At 35.3% G+C, this 24,009-nt stretch overlaps 1 protein-coding gene across 1 annotated transcript in view; it reads right to left on the reverse strand.

Annotated features, from left to right (window-relative positions):
• Positions 1–24,009, reverse strand: part of ABCG1 (ATP binding cassette subfamily G member 1) — a 121,325-nt gene that overhangs the window by 39,219 nt on the left and 58,097 nt on the right. Inside the window, exons 4-8 of the mRNA XM_043994629.1 lie at positions 19,346–19,478; positions 15,636–15,686; positions 12,452–12,597; positions 9,614–9,737; positions 9,003–9,117 (exon numbers count right to left, since the gene is read on the reverse strand). Coding sequence (XP_043850564.1) covers positions 9,003–9,117; positions 9,614–9,737; positions 12,452–12,597; positions 15,636–15,686; positions 19,346–19,478 — 569 coding nt within the window. The remainder of the gene's footprint in view (positions 1–9,002; positions 9,118–9,613; positions 9,738–12,451; positions 12,598–15,635; positions 15,687–19,345; positions 19,479–24,009) is intronic.

Genomic DNA, 24,009 nt, shown 5'->3' on the forward strand with positions numbered 1-24,009 from the left:
AACTTTCCTAAGAGTTCACTCCTCTTTTTTTTGTTGTTTTGCAGGGCAATGAGGGTTAAGTGACTTGCCCAGGGTCACACAGCTAAGTAAGTGTCCTGTCTGAGGCCAGATTTGAACTCAGGTCTTCCTGAATCCAGTGATGGTGCTTTATACACTGCACCACCTAGCTGCCCCCAAGTTCCCTCCCTTTTGAGGGTGTGGCTTATCCCTTTCCATGCAACTCACTCCTCTCAAGAGAAAGTGTGGCTTTATTTTCAAACTCTAGTGCACAAAAATGGTATCAACCAAGGAAAAAGTATAAATAAAAATGGCCATGTTTTATTCCCTTCCAGCCCGGGTTGTTTATAGAGATAGTTCATGAACTATCTTTGGTTTAGGGGTCTTTGCCAGACCTGTACAATTCAATATTGCTTCCTTCATCTTTTCCCTAATATTTGGATAGTTTAACACCTACCCCCTAGATCGCATTTGAACTTCTCTCTCTCTCTCTCTCTCTCTCTCTCTCTCTCTCTCTCTCTCACTCCCCCTCTTGTCCTATCTATCCCCCTCTCCTCCTTTCTTCCTCCCCCACCCCTTTCTCTTAAAACACACATGCAACTTAGTCAACAGGATTTTATGGTACATAAATAAAATTTAAATTGAAAGTAATCAATAAGAAATAAACAAACTTTTACATCTAGTTATCCAAAGAAGAAACAAGCAGCTTTGTTAGAAGGTAAAAAGGATCAAAGAACCAGATTTGACTCTCTAGCAGGTTCTTGCTCCCCCAGAGCTGCAGATCCCTGCCAATGAACCTCTTGTTGATTCTCTCTTTCTCTCTCTTTCTCTCTCTCTTTCTCTCTCTCTCTCTCTCTCTTTCTCTCTCTCTTTCTCTTTCTTTCTTTCTTTCTTTCTTTCTTTCTTTCTTTCTTTCTTTCTTTCTTTCTTTCTTTCTTTCTTTCTTTCTTTCTTTCTTTCTTTCTTTCTTTCTTATTTTTTTGCTGGGCAATGGGGGTTAAGTGACTTGCCCAGGGTCACACAGCTAGTAAGTGTCAAGTGTCTGAGGCCGGATTTGAACTCAGGAACTCCTGAATCCAGGGCCGGTGCTTTTTCCACTGCGCCACCTTCTTGTTGATTCTTGATCACCCTTGAGGGGTTCTCATGATCCATCCTTTCATCAGAACTATAGTTATGCATTGTAATCTGAATTCATGGAGATTACAAACTGGCTCTCTGTGCCATTTAGCTTTGTGGGTTATCAAAATACCCTAGGAGTCAATGGCTAAAGTTGTAGACAGGAAAGGTGCTGTCTCTGAGTCTAATTCCTTGTTGGAATTGGGCACAGACGTCCCACTATCCCACTTAATTTCCTTCCTCCTTTTTCTGTTCACCATTACTCTCAATTCAGCTCCTACCCATAAGGTATCTTGACAATTGTTGGATGCAGGGTAAATCCTGGGTAGTCTGCCTCCAGATCAATTTAGAAGTTCCCTTGGAAATTAGGGAATGATGGTGTGTGTGTGTGGGGGGGGAGCTTGTTTGCTTCCCATCACCACCATCACCTTTCCCTGTGCTTTATGCCCAAATCTTTTGGAAAACCTTCCTAAAATGGGATACATAGATTTAAAGAACTGGAATGAACTTTAGTGATCACCTACAGCAACCACTTATTTCATAGTTAAAAAAGATAAAATTCTTGTTTAAATTACTTGCCCATAGTCACACAGATAGCTATTGGAAGACATAATATGTCACCAAAATATTCAATTCTATAACATCACACTTTGTCTCCTAGTCTCACAAAGCCATCAGTACAAGAAGTGCCCTTGGGGCAGCTAGGTGGTGCAGTGGATAGAGCATCAGCCCTGGAGTCAGGAGTACCTGAGTTCAAATCCGGCCTCAGACACTTAACACTTACTAGCTGTGTGACCCTGGGCAAGTCACTTCACCCCAATTGCTTCACTAAAAAAAAAAAAAAAGAAGTGCCCTCTCCTTCTTTTGTAGTAAAATGGGTTTACTTATTTTTAGTCTTAAGTCTAGCAGAGTTTATTCACCAAACAACATCCATTTTACATTAAAAAACTGAAAACAAAATTTGCAACCAAAGAAGCATATATTCTAATTTATTGCAGCATAATGAATATATAGGAATATATACCTTTGAAGGTTTTATCTATGAGTCATACTGCAAATAGTTACCAGTTCCATTATGTCATGTGTTTATCTTTAGTCAGTAACTTTGGAGTTTAGATTCTAAATGTCATTTTAAAAATACATCTGGAATAAAATTGGACTAAACAACTCCACAAATTTAAAATAATACTAATAATTGTTTGAGGAATAGATGCTATTATAGCTGATACCTTAATAACAGGATGAGAAGCAAACCCAAAGAAAAAACCAAAAGCCAAATAAAAAATGATGACCCAGTTAGATTAAATATCAGGGCAGATATAAATGACTTGAGAATTCAATAGCGAATCTATAAAGGCTCTAGCATTTAATTCCCTAATAGCTAATCCTTCTTTATAGGGACATGAATTATAGCCCAAATTATTTTTATCATTCTAGATCAACTGACTTTGTTAGTAAGGAATTTAAATTATTTTCAAAAATCAAATAGTGCCTTGAAATAACAATGAATAAGTTAAATGCTCCACAGAAAATGTCTAGAATTTGTTGGAAAAAATACACAGAATTTGACCATTTAAAAGTTAACTAAATCTCTATTTCATGCATAAGCATAATTGATTTCCCCATTAGTATAAATGAAGAATAACAACTATAACAATAATCACAACAACAATAACTAACATCTCTATAATTCCAGGAACTGTGCAAAACACTTTACAAATATTATCTCATTTTATCCCGGGAGGTAAGTTCAAGACTTTGGCAATTAAACAAACAGAAAAACAGACAAGCAGATGAACTAAGCAATCTCACATGCTGAAGTGAAATGCCAAAGATAAGGGTTGTCTTCAGTTTTTTTATAGAGTGTCTATGTCTATGTATATATTCACATATACATGTATATATGTGTATACACATATGTATATAGGTGTGAACATACACTTGTATGCATATACATACACGTTTGTTTAGAAGATATATAAAATAGATACCTCATATTTATGTGTACTTATGTATATTTACACACATGTAGGTATACATATATATATTTATATACATATAAACATACATACATAGATCCCTTTGCAACTAAACCTCAGGTAATTAAATACAGATTAAAAAATTTGATGAAATTTTTAAATTAACAAAAATCTGTTTTCTCTCCCTCCCATTTGACCCCTAACCCTATGGAGAAAGAAAGAAAAACAAAACTCCTGTTATAAATATGGATAGTCAAGTAAAACAAATTCCTGCATTGGCCATGTCCAAAAAAAAAATTCAGTCTTCATGCTGAGTCCATCACCTCTATAAAGAAGTGGGTAGCATCTTTCAAAAATCATGTGTCCTCTGGAATTGTAGTTGGTTATTATTCTGGCAGAGTTACTAAATTTTTCAGAGTTATTCATAATACTGTTTTCACATTATAAATCATTCTGATTCTACTTAACTTAATTCTGTATCAGTTCATACAAATCTTCCCAGATTTCTCAGAAATCATGCTTTTCATTAGTTCTTATACCACATTTTTTGCCATCACATTTATAAACAATAACTTGTTTGGTCATTCTCCAATTGATGGGAACTCCCAGAGTTTAATAGCTATTATAAGTAACTGAGGCAGCTAGGTGGCAGTATGCATCTGGAGTGCTGGGCCTGGAGTCAGGAAGACCCGATTTCAAATTTGATCTTAGATACATACTAGCTATGTGAACTTGGGCAAGTCATTTGACCCAGTTTGCCTGAGTTTCCTCATCTGTAAAGTGAGCTGGAGAAGAAAATGGCAAACCACTCTAGTATCTTTGCCAAGAAAACCCCAAGTGGGGTCACTAAAGAGTCAGACACAACTGAAAAAATGACTGAACAATAAAAACGTATCATATCCCAATGTTATGCTTCAAATGGTTTATACTTGCTTTAGTCCTTTGTGATTGCTTACTCATGTTTACTTTTTTGTGTTTGTCTTGACTATACTGTTTGCACTTGAAAATTTCTATGCAGTTCTGGTCTTTCCATCAAGAATGCTTAGAATTCCTCTATTTCATAAAAAGATCCATTTCCCCTCTGTGAAATGTGATATCTAGGCTCTTAATTTTTTTGGTCATAAGTTTCAGGGAGTCTAATGACTCTTAAGTTATTCAACCTGTTTTCCAAGCCAGTTGTCTTTGCTTTGAGATACCTTAAATTGTCTTCTATTTTTTTATTCTTTTGACTTTGTTTTGTCATTTCTTATTATCTTATGGAATCATTAACTTCTATTTGCTCCATGCTCACCTTCATGGTGTTTGTTGTGTGGGTAAGGTTTTATTCCTCTTAAGACAACCTGTCAATTCACATCTAATACTTTCTTCCATAACACTCATATCTTTTATAATTTTTCTTCTAATGACTTCATTTCTTTTATGAAAAAAATAGTTTTTTCAGTCTTAGTTCATCTTTTCCAAGAATTCTACTTGGATTTGTGCATAGGCTTTGTATTTCTTTGATGTTTTGCTTATAGATATTTGGGAGGTATTCTCTTCTTCTGGATGTGTGTATTGAGCATCCCAGTCACTATAACAGCTTTTTATGTTAGGATTCTTTTTTTGTTTTTTCATTCTTCCATCCTACTTACTGACTTTGGACTTGGTTTTAAGGCTATATGCTTTATACTTCTGGTGGTAAGGTCCTGCTATTCCTTCCTTGGGGTACTAAGTATTGATTTTTTCAGGATTTGAGGGGTAGTTCAGGCCATGGATTTCTAAGCCTTCAGTGTTCCCAAACTGGTATGATTCAGAACAAAGTCGACATTCTGCTTTCCTCATTGGAGCTTTGGGAATTCCTGACCTCAGTTTGGGCCTGAGCAAAAAGCCTATGGGATTGCTCTTGGTTGGAATTCCAGTAGACTGCTAATGGACTCAACTACTACCATCTATCTGAAAAGCTATGCTGATTGGGATAGGGGCTAGATTGGGGATCAGGTCTGCTCCTAACATCATGTTTGCTTTTGTATTTAATTTTTTCTTAGAATGTAGTCTAGGACATGGAAATACTCTTTCCCCTGGATTATAGAGAACAACAGAGCTGTCAGTTGGCATCCATTTCTACAAAAGTTTGGTTCCCTCTTTGTTGAATCTGGAACCTCTTCCTTGCCCTGCTGCATAGCCTCTCCCTGAACTGATATTTTTGGTGTGGCAGTTCCTGGGATATACCCAACTCCAGTGTCCACCGACCTCTCTATCTTCCTATACTAACTTGGACTCAAAAAAGAACCCAATGCGATTTTTTTTCTTGGATTTCCCAATCAAGACTTGATTTATTGCATTTTCTAGATGTTTGGGAGTATTGTGATGGAGATCTTGGCTGTATGTCTTCCTGATGCTCTTCCATCTTAGTTCTTCTACAGATACATTTTTAAAATCAATTTCTCTAATATTCTCAATGTTGTCATCATCTACCTCCTGTTATTTCTCCTGAATTACTTCAATAACATTATCTGTACAGTATCAGTGAATAATGATTTTATCTTCCCCTGTAGTTGAAGCACCATAGGAGCAAAAACCTTTGTGTTTCTTTAATGTCAATTTTGAAATTTGCAAGCCTCTATATACTGTTCTAAACAGCTAGGTGGTGCAGTGGATAGAGTGCTGGGCCTGGAGTCAAGAAGACTCAATTTCCTGAGTCCAAATCTGGCCTCAGATACTTACTAGCTGTGTGATGCTGAGGAAGTCAATTAATTCTATTACACTATTTGCCTCAGTTTTCTCATCTGTAAAATGAGCTGCAGAAGGAAATGGAAAACTACTCCAGTATTTGCCAAGAAAACCCTAAATGGGATACCAGAGGAATTTGTGAATAAATAAAAATAGAAAGCATTAGGAAGTGTAAAATGAACAATTTTGGTTAAATTAAATTAAACAGGATTTGCATAAACAAAACCAATGCAGCCAAGATTAGAAAGAAAGCAAAAAACTGGGGGTGGGGGGATTATAACAAGATTCTTTGATAAAGACCTAATTTCTCAAATATATAGGGAACTGAGTCAAATTATAAGAATACAAGTCATTCCCCAATTGTTAAATGGACAAAGGACATGAACAGGTAGTTTTCAGATAAAGAAATCAAAGCTATCTTTAGTTATATGAAAAAAAGTGCTCTAAATCACTATTGCTTAGAGAAATGCAAATTAAAATAACTCTTAGATATCATTTCATGTCTATCATATTGGCTAATATGACAGAAAAGAAAAACAGCAAATGTTGGAGGAAATATAGGGAAATTGGTACAATAATGCACTGCTGATGAAATTGTGAACTAATCCAAACATTCTGGAGAATATTTTGGAACTATGCCCAAAAGTCAATAAAGCCATGCATACCCTTTGACTCAGCAATACCACTACTAGTAAAATATTTAAAAAGGGAAAAGGACTTATATGTATAAAAATATTTATAGCAGTTTTCTGTGTATCTGACAAAGAATTGGAATTTTACCAGATACTCATCAATTGGGAAATGACTGAACAAGTTATGATAAATTATTGTGATGAGCTATTGTTTGCTATAAGCAATAACAAGCAGGATGCTTTTAGAAAACCCTGGACTTATATGAACTGAAGTGAAACACCAGAACATTGTACACAGTAATGATATAATAGGATGATCTTAGCCATTCTCAGCAATACAATGATCACGACATGATTAATATGGAAATGTTTTACATGACCAAACATGTATAACCTATATCAAATTGCTTGCCTTCTCAATGAGTGGGGAAGTGAGGGAGGATGGGAGACAATTTGGAACTCAAAAATTAAAAAAAACCACAAATGTTAAAAATTGTTTTTACATGTATTTGGGAAAAAATAAAGATTAACAAAGTGCAAAAACGGGTCAAAAGAGTCAGACATGACTGAAACAACTGAAAAACAACAATATACATGTTCCATATTTCTTCTTTGATCTACAAATTTTAGCTATTGTAACATTTTACAGTTACGTCTTCTAATTTTTTTGTTGTTTTATTTGACTCCCTCAATCTCTCTGGTTTTTTTCTTTTCTACCTCTTCTGCCATTCCTTGACTTTTTTTTCCCCCAATTTCAAGTTCTTCTTTATGTGAATCTTTTATTGTGCAAACTCATTTGGAAAATAATTTTCTAACTGCTATCTGCATTTAGCAACATCAGGCATAGATTTGCATTAGTCTTTCCGTGATGAACAGACTCTATAGCAAAGGACCTAAAGGTGGTAATCTCTTTCTAACTTAGAATCACTACCAACGTCTCCTTTGTAGTAAGAGGCAGTGGACTCAGAAAAGTCTGTAGCCATCTCACAAACAGAAACCTGAACTGACCACCAGTGGCCTGGGGATTGTTGAGAGAACACTTTAATAGGTATTAAAACTAGTTATTTTTGATGATTAAATATTAATATCAGTTGTCCTTCACTTGGTATTTTTAAAAAATCACCTGAACATTCAGAATTAAGAATAGAGTGATAATCCTTTAGCACACTGATGCTTTGAGGGATTAAAGCTATTGCCCCTTCCCTGAAAAAAACAAACTTCAAATTGTCTTGTTAGATCAATAAGGTTCTTAAAGTATACTTTATTTGACTTCTTATTTTTATGGAGGAAAGAAATAGAAACCTCTTTTCATTCAGATTGGATATTTTTGTTTTGTTTTTGGTTTTGGATTTATATCCTGACATCTCCCCTCTCATTTTTTGAAGAAGTCATTTTTTATTAAAGTATTTTATTATTTTCCAGTTAAATATAAGGATAGTTTTCAACATTTATTTTCACAGGATTTTTAGTTCCAATTTTTTTTCTCCTACCCTCTCTTCCTTCCGTCCTCCCCAAGACAGAAAGCAGTCTGATATAGGTTGTATATGTACAATCACATTAAACATATTTTTACATTAGTCATTTTGTGAAAGAAGAATCAGAGCACAAGGGGTAAACCTCAAAAAAGAAGGGAAAAAATCCAAATGTGGAAACAGTATGGTTCAATCTGCATTCATAATTCACAGTTCTTTTTTCTGGATGTTGAAAACATTTTCTATCATGAGTTCTTTTAAACTCTTTTGGATCATTGCACTGCTGTTACTGTGTACAATGCTGTTGCTGTTACTGTGTACAATGTTCTCCTGATTCTGCTCCTCATCGTTTCTTACAGCACAATAGTATTCCATTACATTCATATACCACAACTTGTTTAGCCATTCCCCAATCGATGGGCATTCCTTCGATTTCCAATTCTTTGTCACCACAAAGGAGAGCTGCTATAAATATTTTTGTACATGTAGGTCCCTTTCCCTCTTCTATGATCTCTTTGGGATACAGACCTAGCAGTGGTACCACTAGGTCAAAGGGTATTTCAGTCAGAATGTTAAGTTTTGGCCTGTCAAGTAAAATGGGACACTGAGGCACCAGATCTTTGGGGGATGGTAGTGCCTAGGGTTTTATGAAACAGAAAAGGTTATTAAGCAGGAAAGAGGGAGATCTTCACTTCTTCCACATGCACCATAGTTCCAAGGAATGTCCCCATCCCTTCTGCTCCATTAATAGAGTTTATGTAGGGGCAGCTAGGTGGCGAAGTGGATAGAGCACTGGCCCTGGATTCAGGAGGACCTGAGTTCAAATCCGGCCTCAGACACTTTACGCTTACTAGCTGTGTGACCCTAGGCAAGTCACTTAACCCCAGTTGCCTCACAAAAAAAAAGTTTATGTAGCTAGGGAGGGTGAAGCTTCAAGGATAAGAAAATCATTTCTTCCAGATAAAATTAATTGATCCAGATAAAATTTTTCAGGTAAAAGTACAAAAAAACTGAAAAGAGAAGTGACTCTTGTTCTGTTCTTTCCCACTTCTAAAGAGCAAAAATGAACAAAAGAGAGAATTGATTTTCATACTTACCAAAATCTGCTGGATTGTGGTAAGTTGGACAGTTTAGACCTAAATCTCTCAAGTATGGTACTAGATTTGAAACTCTCCCCCGGTATACACATTGTCCTTGACTTAGGACATAGAGCTGAGAGAGAAAAAAAAATGAAAGAACATATGAGAAAAGAGAAGAAAAGGTAGTATGATGGCCTTTTTTCCCTATGTAACAAATTACTGAAAGACCTTTTTTGTCTAACTTCTCATCTTTATATGGACTTTCAATTTTCCATAAAAAGTATCAGTGAAAGGCTAAAGGGATAAATGCCTCAAACCAGAACACTGGGAAGATCAACTGGTTTTTGATCACTTTAAATATAGCTTTGTAAATTATTTTTTTGGAAGTAGCAAGATGAAACTGTTTCACCCCATACAATTTTGCTATGATTTTACATTTCCATTTGATCAAATTCAATTAAACAAATATTTGACAAACTATTCTGTCTTAAAAAATAAAAAGGTGATAGAAATAAATAAAATTAAAGCTATTAGTTATGAACAAAGCACCATATGATATGTCAATGAAAAAGATAATAAATATGAATGCAATTTCAAGGAATAGATCTGTTGTGTAAAATGAAGTATACCTGATCAAACAGCTCAAACAGTTTAGCACTGGGTTGGTGGATTGTACAGATGATGGATCTGCCTCCCTGGGCCAAACCTTTCATCAATGAGACAACTTGGAAACACGAGGCACTGTCCAAACCACTGAAAGAGAAGGAGGGAAAGGTCGAGAAACATGTGGGTATCAGGGGCCAGAGAAGCCAAAGATTGAGCTGGATAGTGAGAGATTAATTCTTCCATTATCCTGGCTGTAGGAAGGTCAGTGGGCTTAAGGACTATGGCCTAAGTGCTATTGTGTTAAAATCACCATTTTGTGTCTTCTTTTAGGAATGTTGACTTATCATATACTCTCTTTCTGACATCTTTATTGGAAGAATACCTAATGATTTAGAGACATTAGCCTAATCAAGGACAGAGAAATTTTCAAGCAATCCTAGCATGGGAAGGTGGGGAAGTTCTTTAATATTTTATCAGAGAAGGGGCAGCTAGGTGGCACAGTGGATAGAGCACTGGCCCTGGAGTCAGGAGGACCTGACTTCAAATCTGACCTCAGACACTTAACACTAGCTGTGTGACCCTAGGCAAGTGACCTAACCCCAATTGCCTCACCAAAAAAAAAAAAAGAAAAGAAAAGAAAAGAAAAGAAAAGAAAAGAAAAGAAAAGAAAAAATAACTTATCAGAGAGACAGATCTACCTTCAAAAAGATAATTAGTATGTAAGGGTAACACACATGTTTTAACTTCTAGCAGTGGGCTACATGCAGATAAGATGTTGAATGAAACTAGAGTAAATCACTAAGTCAAGATTATTGGGTCCACTACACATTTATATTCTCTAATTTCAACCCCATGACAATAATTCCATTCCTCCCTAATCCCAATCTCCACAGAAGCTCTCTAACCTTTCTCATCTCTCCTAGTTCCTTCCCATACTCTCTTTGATGAGGACCTCCCTTCATACTTTCATTTAAAAAAATAACATTCTCTAAGAGCTCCCTCTTTTCCTCTTCTCCTCACCTTATATCATTCAGACATCTATTTCTTCTTTCATGCCTTTATCTAAAGAAAAAGTGGCCCCTTTTCCTTGCCAAGGCCAATCCTTTCACATCAGGAATTCCTAAGGTGGGGTCCATGAATTAATTTTTTTTGATAACTGCATTTCAATATAATTGTTTTACTCTGTAATGCTATATGAATTCCTCTGTAGTCCTATCCTTATTTTGTACATTTAAAATATTATTTTGAACAGGGGCCTACAGACTTCAGTAGACTGCTAAAGTGGTTCATGACACAAGAAAAGTAAAGAGCCCCTGCTTTATATTGAACTTTAGTCCTGCCCCCTTCCATATTCATCATTGACTCTCCTATCATCCCCATTCTCCTTATCTTTGATTTCTTACTATCTACATCACAACTTTTCCCCATTGCAGTTTTGATACACCATGGGTTGGCATAAGAAATTACATTGGAATTTTGAGATGACATGCAAAGGACAGCAGATGACACAGAAAAAATTCTTTTTCATATAGTATTTTAGTTAACATTGACCTACATATAGACTATGACTAAATACTTAACCCAAATTTTATAATAAGGTACTATAAACACCCCATAAAAGAAAGAGAAAAATTCAGTTTTCTCTGATGTGAGGAAAAGGCCAACATTTTTTTTGCAGATTTTCCATATAACAGGGGCACTGTGTCTACAACCCCTGCAGCATGGAAAGTATAACTATATTGTTTTTTTCCTTGCTACCTACTAACAAACCCAGGTCGCTCCCACCTTGAGAAGCCCTCTCTTGATCTTACTATTCTCTCTAGCTATCATCCCACATCTCTCCTCTCCCCCCTTTCAAGACTAAACTCTTTGAGAAAGTTATCTAACTAGTTTTCTTTGCTTCTTCAAACAAATGACCTGGATGACCACTATGCTACCGTGCAAGGTTCATTTTTTAACCCAAATGTAAACTTGATATTTATCCTATTTAATTTCTCCCATTACGTTCAATGCAGATCTCTAGCCTGTCAAGATCTTTTTGGATCTAGATTCTATCACCTATTATGTTAGCTCTCCCTCCTAGTTTTGTGTCACCTATAACTGTGCTAGGAATACCATCTATCTACTTTTGACCAGGTTATTATATATATATATATATATATATATATATAATATAGGGGTATGTGTGTGTGTATATATATATATACATATATATATATACCCCTAATACTATATGTGTGTGTGTGTGTATATATATATATATATATATATATATACACATACCCCTAATACCATATGTATATAATATACAATTATATATATATATATATATATTAAGCAGGGCAGCATCAAGCAAAGAGCCTTATGGCAACTGCTCATGAAATTTATGCTGGCTTCTATTCAGTCTCCTCACAGTTGTGACTTAGCACAATGGATAGAGTACTGGACCTGGAATCAGAAAGACTTGAGTTCCAGTGCAGCCTCAAACACTTTCTAGCTGTGTGATCCTGGACATGTCACTTAACTTCCATCTGTCTCAGTTTCCTCAACTGTAAGATGGGGATAAGAACAGCTCATACCTTACAGGGTTGTTGTAAGGATCAGATGAGATAGTTGTGAAGCACTTAGCACAGTGGCTGGCACATAGTAGGCACTATATAAATGCATATTACCCTTCATTTCTCCCTTTGCTTTTAATTGGTTTAGAAAAAACAGATACAAAAAGTACTTTGAATAGGGATGAATTCATAGACACCTTAATGTAATATAGCAAAATGAACTGGTGATTGTTTAACTTTAGTGACATCTTTGTTGTCTTTCATAAAGAAATGTCTCAGTTACAGCAGAATTTTCTATCTTACCTGGTAGGTTCATCAAAGAACATGACAGGTGGATTGTTCACCAATTCCAAGGCAATGGCAAGTCGCTTTCTCTGGCCCCCAGAAAGACTTCCTGTTCTTGTGTTGGCACAGGACAACAGACCCAAAGCTGTTAGGATCTCCTTCACCTAGGAGATTAATTCAATTATGTGAGTGCTAAGCTACCATATTCAAACTATACTTGTTTTAATCAAAAAATGGGAAGCATGATTAAATTGCCCAACTTTATACGCAAGGGCCTCATAGTCTTCTGTATTGCAAAACTTTTAAGTTAACTTTCTCGTAGTCTATGTAAACTTCTTATAATACAGGTAGAGTATGTAAAGCTCCTGAAAACAGCTGCAGAATCTGTAAACTCTCCACATCAATGCTGATGCATAATTGTGAAATGTACACACTTCTTAATTCAAATCAATGCCTATAATTGGATCACTCATACAAAGAACTATTCATATTCATTGACAAAAATAAAAACATCAGCCAACTACCTGCTCCCTTAAGAATCATACATAAACCAAATATCTTCCTCCTATTTTTCCTTACCCTCCTGCCATCACCTCTGGGTCTCCTATTCTGTTGTTAACAAATTACCCTTCATATTGGAACTGTGTCCTTCCCCTGGAAATTTCTCTCCAATGGAATGTAAGCTCCTCGATGGCAGAACTGTCTTGTCTTTGTATATCCAGTAGTTAGATGGGTATCTGGCATACAGGAGGCACTTAATACATGCTTGTTGAATTGAATTGAAATGGAATTTACAGAAAGACTTGTCACCTCCTATTTTCATCTGCAATAGGCATTCTTTTTTTTTTTTTTTTTTGATGAGGCATTTGGGGTTGAGTGACTTGGCCAGGGTTACACAGCTAGTAAGTGTCAAGTGTCTGAGACCGGATTTGAACTCAGGTCCTCCTGACTCCAGGGCCGGTGCTCTATCCACTGCATCACCTAGCTGCCCCTGCAATAGGCATTCTTAACAAGGTACAAGAGAGTCTGATAGTGTATAATAGTTTGTCATTGCCCCTATTAATGTAGGCCCATGACAGCTGGGCACTCCAGGAACTCTGTTAGAGTTCAATGACTTTACTTTAAGTAGGAGATGGGTCAATCAAAAGGAGAGAACTCACAAGCAAGAATACTACTATTTGGGGTATCTTAATTATTCAGGGTTGGTATAAAATGTCTCTTCAGTAAAGGAATGCAGAAAACATTTCTAAGCTAGAACTCATTAATTTAGGATAAAATAGGCAAAGGGATGCAAACAAGTCAGATCCTCATTCTTCTCACTGAGACTTTTTCCTGTAAAGATGTTAACAAAAGTCTTTTCCTTTACACTTTCTCTTTCTGGTATTTATTACTTTTAGATGAATTAAATCATTAAATTCTCTTCATTAGGTTCATCCGGGAAAGAATTTATCATATAATTGTATATTATAGTGATTTGTGTTTGTATCTAATTAGTTTATTAGATTATCTTCATGAGGGATGGGATCATTCCTTATTTAAAATTTCCACCTCCTGGAGAGATGAATGTATATTGTCCATCTGAGACAACAAATACAGCTTTAGAACAGTATTAACAGAAACACTGAACTTATTTAATAGTAATTATAAAAATAGTAAAAGGAAGACCTAAATAATAGTATAGCATAGGGAAAAGAAATCGACCTGTGTTTTAACTGGCATAAGAAACTCTCAGATGAGGAAATTTCCTCTACCACTACAGATCAATAACTTCTTCACAACTTTTAATCTTATAGAGTTGTCTAGAACCCTAAGAAGTTAAATCTAAGATTACTATTCTGGTCTATATCAGAGGCAAGACCCAAACTCAGATCTTTCTGGTTTCAATATCAACTTCCTATTCATATTTCCCTCTCAAATAATTAAAGAGATATTTAATTTATTATCTATTTATTCAAGAAATGTTTACTAAGCACCTACTATGTGAAACACAATGTTAAGTTCTGAGGATACAAAGACAAAAACAGTCCTTATCTGTTATTTTGGGGAGTGGAGGGAGAAACTATACAAAAAATGAAATGCAAAATGTTTATAAAGTAATTAGGGGTAGAGGAAATTGGTTGCTAAAGAGAAGATAGAGTCAAGTTCCTTTTTTTTCTATTTTGCCAATTTTTTCTGTTGTACAGACAATAAATTCTTTTTTTTTTTTGTGGGGCAATGGAGGTTAAGTGACTTGCCCAGGGTCACACAGTTAGTAAGTGTCAAGTGTCTGAGGCCAGACTCACCAGAATCACAGAGGGTTGTCCTGACATCATTATCAAGTTCAGTTTCCTTCTGGGAGGAGCTAATATGCTTTGTGTTTCGGTATTTGTTCACAGATTTCTGTGAGTTCAAAACATCTTGGTTTTTTTTTTCTGTGACATGAAATAAAAGCTCTCCCTTACGCAGTACTAACATTCTACACTGTAAGGGGCTAAAATTCTAGCTAGTCTGTCTAAAATATCTAATGAGTGGTCGCCTATAAATTAGAAGCTTTAGCAAGAGTATTTAAGTATTTATTAAAAAGCATTAGGATCTAATGATCAGAGAGAAAGGTAAAAATCTAACTATTTCTAAGAGACCCCATCATCCAACCTGCCATGGCAAGTCCAGGAACCAAAAGGACCCAACACTTCCTCCTTCCTCCCAGAAGCCTCCTGTGAAACTGGGAACATCCTGTCCCCCCCCCCCCCCCCCCCCCCGCACACACACACACACAAACACAGCTCCAAGCTAACTGGCTGGTAGCTTTAATAGACAGTACCCACGAGCAAATATCACTTCCTGATGCCAAGGAAAAGCCACATGGCTTGCCCTCAGACACCTTCTCCTCATGGAGGAGCTCTCCTACAGTAACTCTCCAGCAGGTGGCGTCACTCCAATCATTATAGTTTTAAAGCCAAAACACATAACAGACAAGATATTAACACTGAGTTTGATATCTATTGACCACTTGAACTGAGAAGCAGATATAATTTCCTATTACTTCTTTGTTGCTTTTGTGTTATAGATATTAGAAGTCTTAATACTCTCCAGATATTATGCTGTCCTTTTTGAGCCTGAGTAGCTATGAGTACTGGGTAACAATAAGGCCTTAGCTATACTAACATAAGGCCTAATTTGGTCAAAAAGGTTAATAAGACTTATTTCTGAGAATTATACATACCATCTCCTTTCTGCCTTCATCCTTCTCTTGAAGTTTTAGATGAGCAGAAACCTGAAACAGGACATAAGAAACTTTGAGAAGGGTATCTAAAAAGAAGCTGTAGCTGGAAGAAACAAACTAATAACAGAACCAAAGCAAATAAAACCCCCCATAGAAGGTTCACTCATCATTTTTTATTTCCTTTTATTTTATTTTATTTTTGTGGAGCAATGCGGGATTAAATGACTTCCCAAGGTCACACAGCTAGTAAGTGTCAAGTGTCTGAGGCTGGATTTGAACTCAGGTCCTCCTGACTCCAGGGCTGGTGCTTTATCCACTGCACCACCTAGCTGCCTCAAAGTAAATTTAAAAAACAAAACAAAAATATCCACCACCACAACAAAAAATACATATCTGACCATGTCACTCTCCTTCTCAATAAACTCCAATCACTCTCTATAGCCCTCAGGATCCAACATAAAATCTTGTGTGGCATTCAAAAACCTTCATAACCTAACTTCTTACCCCTTCCTTTCTCTCTTCGTACACCTTACTCTACATTGTATGCTCTTTGATCCAATGACACTGGCTTCCTTGCTTTTCTATGAAGAAGACCTTCCATTTCTCAGCTCTGGGTATTTTTACTGGCTATCTCCCATGCTTGGAGTACTCTTCTTTATCTCCACCTACTGGCTTCCCTGGATTCCTTCAAGTCCCAACTAAAATCCCATCTTCTAACAGGATGTCTTTCCCAACTTCTATTAATTCCACTACCTTACCTCTTGTAATCATTTCCTATTTATCTTGTATATAGCTTGTTTGTACATATTTGTTTATTGTCTCCCCAGTTAGATTGTCAGCTACTTGAGGGCAAGGGCTCTCTTTTGCCTCTCATTGTATTCCCAGTTCTTTAGCACAATGCCTGCCACATAGTAGGTACTTAATAAAAGCCTCTTGACTGACTAACCTCTTTGAGTGAACCTCAGTTTCCTTATTTGCTACAATCAAATAAGATGTAGGTAAAAGTCTTTGGAGAATAAAAAAAGTCTTAATGTAAAAGATAAGATTATTTTATACTTATCTTAAGGGAAGACAAGGTATATCACAATTTCAAATGACTATAAAATATTCTATCCAATGCAAACTACGAGTTACAAGAAAAAGTCATTAATAATACTATAAATCAATCTGAATGCTTTTTGACTCCCAGAAACTTCAACATGTATTTGAGTCAATTAAGAACTGTAACTCTGAGCTCTGAAAGACTATTTTAAAACTATCTATATTTTAAGTCACATCACCAATAGATTTACTTTTGTCCCAAATGAACCTTCTGACAACATAGATTACTCATTTACATTGTGTAGTTATAGTGAATTAGAACACAAAACTTCACATTTGTAATCAAGTGAAATGAGAAAAATCCTTGAAAAATAGTTTTTAAGAGTCTTTATATAATAAACTATAGGAAAGAGCACGTATCAGAAAAAGTTGAAATAAATTCCTTTACTTTAATGAACTAGGATCCTTTGTTATCTTCTAGTATATATTGTATTCATGTGGGTGAAGACACATACAAACATACAAACAAGCACACACACATAATAGACACATACCTGACACTAGCACAAATGTGGCAAAGTCTAAACTATAAAGATCAAAAAATCTGATCTAATGGTGGAGGGATCTTAGAAGCCATGTATTCTAACCTCCTCATTTTACAGATAAAAAAAAAAAAACTAAGACTTGTCCAAGATCAAATAGGTTATAATCATTAGAGGCAGAATTAGAATGAACCCATGTCCTCTGAATCCAAACTTTTCACTATGGCATCCAGGGAGAAAAGTGGGTTGAATAATGGACTCAATCAGGAAGAAGACCTGAGTTCAAATTCTAAGTTAGACAGTTACTACCTGTGTGACTTTGGGGAATGATGCTTACATTATTACACAAAGCTAAATGCAAATCCTGGATGAGAAGAGTTCCATATAACATATCAAAAGAATGTTGTAATATATAAAGAACACCTCACATTAAAGAAGGGGGGAAAAGGAATCACTACAACAAAATAAGCTATTATAAGGGTGCCAACAATTGTTAACTGATCTCAAATTGGAGGCATTTAAAAAGTTTTCCAATAAACATAATTCAATGTCAGTCAAACATAATATGAGTTAAACATTAATCAATCAATATTTATTAAGCACTTAATATATGTCAGGCATTGTGCTAAGCATTAGGGATATAAAAAGAAGCAAAAGATAGTACTTGTCTTCAAGGAACTTGCAATCCAATGGGAGAGACAACATGCAAACAAGTATCTACACAGCAAGCTATATACATGAAAAATAGGAAGAAATTAACAAAGAAAAGGCATTAGAATTATGAAGAATTAGGGAAGATTTCCTATAGAAGATGGGATTTTAGTTGGGAAGTCAGGGAGGTCAATAATGAGAGTGGAGGAGGGAGAGCAGTTCAGGAGAGAAAATGCCTGGAACTGATAGATGGAGTGTCCTGTTTATAGAATAGCCAGGAGGCCAGTGTTATTGTACTGAAGAGTATGTGGTAAAGTTAAGATGTAAGGAGACCAGAAAGGTAAGAGGACAAGGTTATAAAGAGCTTTAAATGCCAAACAGAGCACTTTGTATTTGATCCTGAAGACAACATAGAGCCACTGAGGTTTATTGAGTAGGGGGATGACACAATCAGACCTTTGCTTTAGGTGGCAGAATGGAAGATGGACTGGAATGGGGAGAGATCTGAGGCAGGCCGACTCACCAACAGATTATTACAATAGTTCTGGCATAAGATGATGAGGGCCTGCATTAGAGTGGTGGCAGTGTCCAAAGAGAGAAGGGAGCATTTTTGAGAGATGGTGAAGAGATGGCAAAGGTGAAAACAGACCTTGGCAACAGATTGGATATAGGAAGGGGTGAAAAATAGTGAGGAGTTCAGTGTGACTCCTAGGTTGTAAATCTGAGGGATTGGAAGAATGGCACTGCCCTCTACATTAATAGGGAAGGTAGGAAGAGGAGAGGGTTTAGGGGGAAAGAGTGTAAACTTGTATGCTCATATTGTAACTTAAGCATTTATGTAGTTTAGAAGAACTTGTCCACTCAGAGGCAATGGTTATTCAGGAAATATAGGTGATGTACACGAAATCTCTGGGACCTAAGAGATTATAAAGGATGAAAATAATCTAAAATCTTGGATTCTTTCATAGAAAACTCAAATAACAGTAAATGAGAGGGGCAGCTAGATGGCGCAGTGGAAAGAGCACCAGCCCTGGAGTCAGGAGTACCTGAGTTCAAATCCGGCCTCAGACACTTAACACTTACTAGCTGTGTGACCCTGGGCACATCACTTCACCCCAATTGCCTCACTAAAAAAAAAAAAAAAAGTAAATGAGAATTGCAAAGTTGAAAAATTTTTTAAATGAATGGGGAGCCAGATTTTTTTCAAAGTTATCTGAAAAAAATAGTTGGTAAAAGTTAGCATAAGCTGATGAAGTCCAGCTCTGTCATTAGCTATACGACTTTGGGCAAGTGGATTGTCTTCTCTGCGCATGTTCCCTCATTTATAAAAGGAGGGGCTTGGACTATATAACTAGATTATATTTCTTGGTACACAAGCATATCTGTTGTATTCTTTATAAATATTTTCTGATGATGACAATAAAAAAAAAACAGTGAGAACATCAGGAGAAAAATCTCAGAGCCGAGAAATCTTACCATCATGGCTTCTTGCACGGTAATATGAGGAAGCAGCATGTCATCTTGCATAATATAACATGATACCTTACGGAAACAGCGGAGGTCCCGAGGCAGTCCATTGATGAGAACTGACCCTTTCATTCCTGTTTCTCTAAAATGTCAACAAGGAAAGAAACCAGTCAGCCAAAAGGTAAAATGATAAATGCTCTTCAATTTTTTTTTTGTCACCTAACACTGGAGAAAGAAGGTAAGGTGAGAGGAGCCTTCTAGTTTTTTTGCTAGCTGTGCCTTGCAAAGGAAACTCCAAATGGTTTTAAATAACAACTGACACAACTGAGTAACCATTCATATTAGTGAATCAGGAAAATGAATAGCAAAGGAAAATAAAATCAAGCATGTGGTTCACTGTAAGTTATAATGAACTCCTTATTAAATAAATACATTAAACATATATACATATATATGCATGCCTTTAAATGTACCCCATGTACATGGAGATGCAATACTTTCTAAGAATGAGTGAAATTCACGATTCTGTATTCCTGCCAAAAATTAGATCCAAAGACTTCTCAGGAGCAGCAAGTCCAAGCCAGTATGTGAAGATATGGTGAATATGACTGAACTTAACTTAGATGCAACCCTGAAAGCTAAAAATGACATGAGCTTCACTGGTACTTTGACAGCTTAAAGAAAGAGTGAAGTGGTGGCTTCTATGTTTCAAACTAAGACAATTAGGAACTAGTCAGTATCTTCTAAATTCTATATAGTACAGGAAAATCTGAGATTCCATGAAACCAACCCAATTTTAGTTTTCATTCCTATTCAGTGTCTGAGTTGTTTAAATATTCATTTATCTTGTTATTAGGCATCCTATTCATGTTATTTTGGATATGTCTTATTTCTTCTTTTCAAGAACTGATTCACATCCTTGGACAATTTATCTTCAGGAGAATAAAGATTATGGATGCCAGAATTTTCTGAGATATTTTTTATTGCATCAACTTTTCCTAGCCTGTTTCATTCCTTATTTTTGTATGCTTTTAATTTGTTACATTTTACATTTAATTTTTACATAATTAAATCTCTAGTTTATACTTGAATTGGAAGTCAAAGGACCTAGATTCAAAACCTAACTGCTTCTTTTTACCTGTATGACTTTAACTTGTAGCAACCTATCTAACCCTTGACCTGTATGACCTGTATTAACATATCTAAGTTTTAGCCCATTAGCAGAAAGGAGATGACCTAACCGACTTCTAAGGTCCCTTGCAGCTCAAAACCAAGATATTCAATATTTTTGTGAATATTTATCCATTTATTTTAGGTTTTCAGTTTTGTGGGCATATATTTGGCACCATGGTTTCTAACAAATTTTTAAATCAAAGAAGTCTTTTATTATTTTCCAGTTACATATAACGATAATTTTCAACATTTGTTTTTATAAGATTTCTAGTTCCAAATTATTCTCCTTCCCTCCCCCCTCCCCAAGACAGAAAGTAATCTGATATAGGATACACACACACACACATACACACACACACACACACACATAAATAGATACAATCACATCGAACATATTTCTGCATTAGTCAGGGGCCAAATTTAATATGGGGAGAGTTAATTGGGTGGCTATGAATATTTTTTCTGCTTTTTTTATGATCTCCTTGGGATATAGACCTAATAGTGGTATTGCTGGGCCAAAGGGGATGCACAGTTTTATAGCTCTTTGGGCATAGTTCCACAATGCTCTTTAGAATGGTTGGATCAGTACACAACTCCACAAACAATGCATTATTGTTCCAATTTTTCCACATCTCCAACATTTATTATTTTCCTTTTTCGTCATATTAATTAATCTGATAGGTGTGAGGTGGTACTTCAGAGTTGTTTTAATTTGCATTTATCTAATCAATAGTGATTTAGATTACTTTTTCATATGGCAATAAATAGCTTTGATATCTTCATTTGAAAACTGCCTGTTCATATCATTTGAATGTTTCTTAATTGGGAATGACTTGTATTCTTATAAATGTTATTTAGTTCCCCATATATTTTAGAAATGAGACCTTTATCAGAAACAGTGGCTGTAAAACATGTTTTCCACCTTTTTGCTTTCTTTCTAATCTTGTTTGCATTGGTTTTGTTTGTGCAAAATCTTTTTAATTTAATGTAATCGAAATTATCTATTTTGTATTTCATAATCTTTTCTATCACTTGTTTGGTCATAAATTCATCTACTCTCCATAGTTCTTAGAGATAAACTATTCATTCCTCTCCTAATTTACCTAAGGTATCACCCTTTATGTCTAAATCATGTGTCCATTTTGACCTTATTTTGGTATAAGGTGTAAGATGTTGGTCTACGCCTAGTATCTGCCATACTATCTTCTAGTTTTCCCAGCAGTTTTTGTTATATAATGAGTTTTTATCCCAGAAGCTAGAGTCTTTGGGTTTATCAAACAGTAGATTACTATAGTCATTTACTACTGTGTCTCCTGCGCCTAACCTATTCTAGTGATCTACCACTCTATTTCTTAGCCAGTACCAAATAGTGTTGATGACTGTCACTTGATAGTATAGCTTCAGATTTTGTATGGCTAGCCCACCTTCCTGTGCTTTTTTTTCATTAGCTCCCTTGATATTCTTGACCTTTTATTATTCCAGATGAATTTTGTTATTATTTTATCTAGTTCTATAAAATAATTTTAGGTAGTCTGATTGATATGGAACTGAATAACTTAATTTAGTTAGAATTGTCATTTTTATTGTATTAGCTCAGCCTATCCATGAGCAACTGATATTTTTTCCAATTATTTAGATCTGATTTTATTTCTATGAAAAGTGTTTTGTAATTAATTGTGTTCATAGAGTTCCTTGGTTTTCCTTGGCAGGTAGACTCCAAAATATATTGTTTACTGTTACTTTAAATGGAATTACTCTATCTATTGCTGCTAAGCTTTGTTGGTCACGTATAGAAATGCTGATGATTTATGTGGATTTATTTTATATCCTACCACTTTGCTAAAGTTGTTAATTGTTTCAAGCAGTTTTTTAGTTGATTCTCTAGGATTCTCTAAGCATACCATCATATCATCTGCAAAGAGTGATAGTTTTGTTTCCTCCCTGCCTATTCTAATTCCTTTTCATCTCTCATTTCTAAAGCTAACATTTTTAATACAATATTAAATAATAGAGGTGATAATGGGCATCCCTGTTTCACCCATGATCTTATTGGGAATCCCTCCATCTTCTTCCCATTACGTATAATGTTTTCTGATGGTTTTAGGTAGATACTGCTTATTATTTTAAGGAAAGCTCCACCTATTCCTATGCTCTCTAGTGTTTTTATTAGGAATGCGTGCTGTTTGTTTTTTTCAAAAGCTTTCTCTGCATCTATTGAGATAATCATATGATTTTGGTTAGTTTTCTGATTGATGTGGTTGATTATGTCGATAGTTTTTCTAATGTTGAACCAGCCCTGCATTCCTGGTATAAATCCCACCTGGTCATAATGTATTATCCTGGTGATGAATTGCTAGAATCTCCTTGCTAATATTTTATTTAAGATTTTTGCATTGATATTTATTAGGGAAATTGGTCTATAATTTTCTTTCTCTGTTTTTTCTCTGCCTGGTTTAGGTATCAACACCATATTTGTATCATAAAAGGAATTTGGTAGAACTCCTTCTTCATCTACTTTTCCAAATAGTTTTTGTAGTATTGGAATTGTTCTTTTAAATTTTGGTAAAATTCACTTGTAAATGCACCTAGCCCTTGAGATTTTTTATTAGGGAGTTCATTGATGCCATGTTCAATTTATTTTTTCTGAAAAGGGCTTATTTAAGGATTTTATTTCCTCTTCTGTTAATCTGGGCAGTTTATATTTTTGTAAATATTCATCCATTTCATTTAGATTGTCAAATTTATTGTCATATAGTTGGGCAAAATAGGTCCTAATTATTGTTTTAATTTCCTCTTCAATTGTGGTGAGTTCAACCTTTTAATTTTTGATACTGGTAATTTGGTTTTTTCCTTTCTTTTTAAAATCAAATTAACCAAAGGTTTAACTATTTTATTGATTTTTTTTCATAAAACCAGCTCTTAGTTTTATTTATTAATTCTATAGTTTTCTTACTTTCAATTTTATTAATCTATCCTCTGATTTTCAGAATTTCTAATTTAGTATTTAATTGGATATTTTAATTTGTTCTTTTTCTAGCTTTTTTAGTTGCATGGCCAATTCATTGATCTCTTTATTTTATTTATGTAAAAATTTAGAGATATAAAATTTCCTCTAAGAACTGCTTTGGCTAAATCCCATAAGTTTTGGTATGTTGTACCATTATTGTCATTCTCTTGGATGAAGTTATTGATTGTTTCTATGATTTGTTGTCTGACCCACTCATTTTTTAGGATGAGATTATTTAGTTTCCAATTAATTTTCAGTCTATCTTTCCATGGTTCTTTATTACATGTAAGTTTTATTGCATCATGATCTGAGAAGGATGCATTTACTATTTCTGCCTTTCTACATTTGACTGTGAGGTTTGTGTGCCCTAATACATGGTCAATTTTTGTGTATGTGCCATGTACCACTGAGAAAAATGTATATTCCTTACTATCCTCATTCAATTTTCTCCAGAAGTCTATCATATCTAACTTTTCTAAAATTCTGTTCACCT

This window comes from Dromiciops gliroides, chromosome 3, assembly GCF_019393635.1.
Source record: "Dromiciops gliroides isolate mDroGli1 chromosome 3, mDroGli1.pri, whole genome shotgun sequence".
Classification (NCBI taxonomy): domain Eukaryota; kingdom Metazoa; phylum Chordata; class Mammalia; order Microbiotheria; family Microbiotheriidae; genus Dromiciops; species Dromiciops gliroides.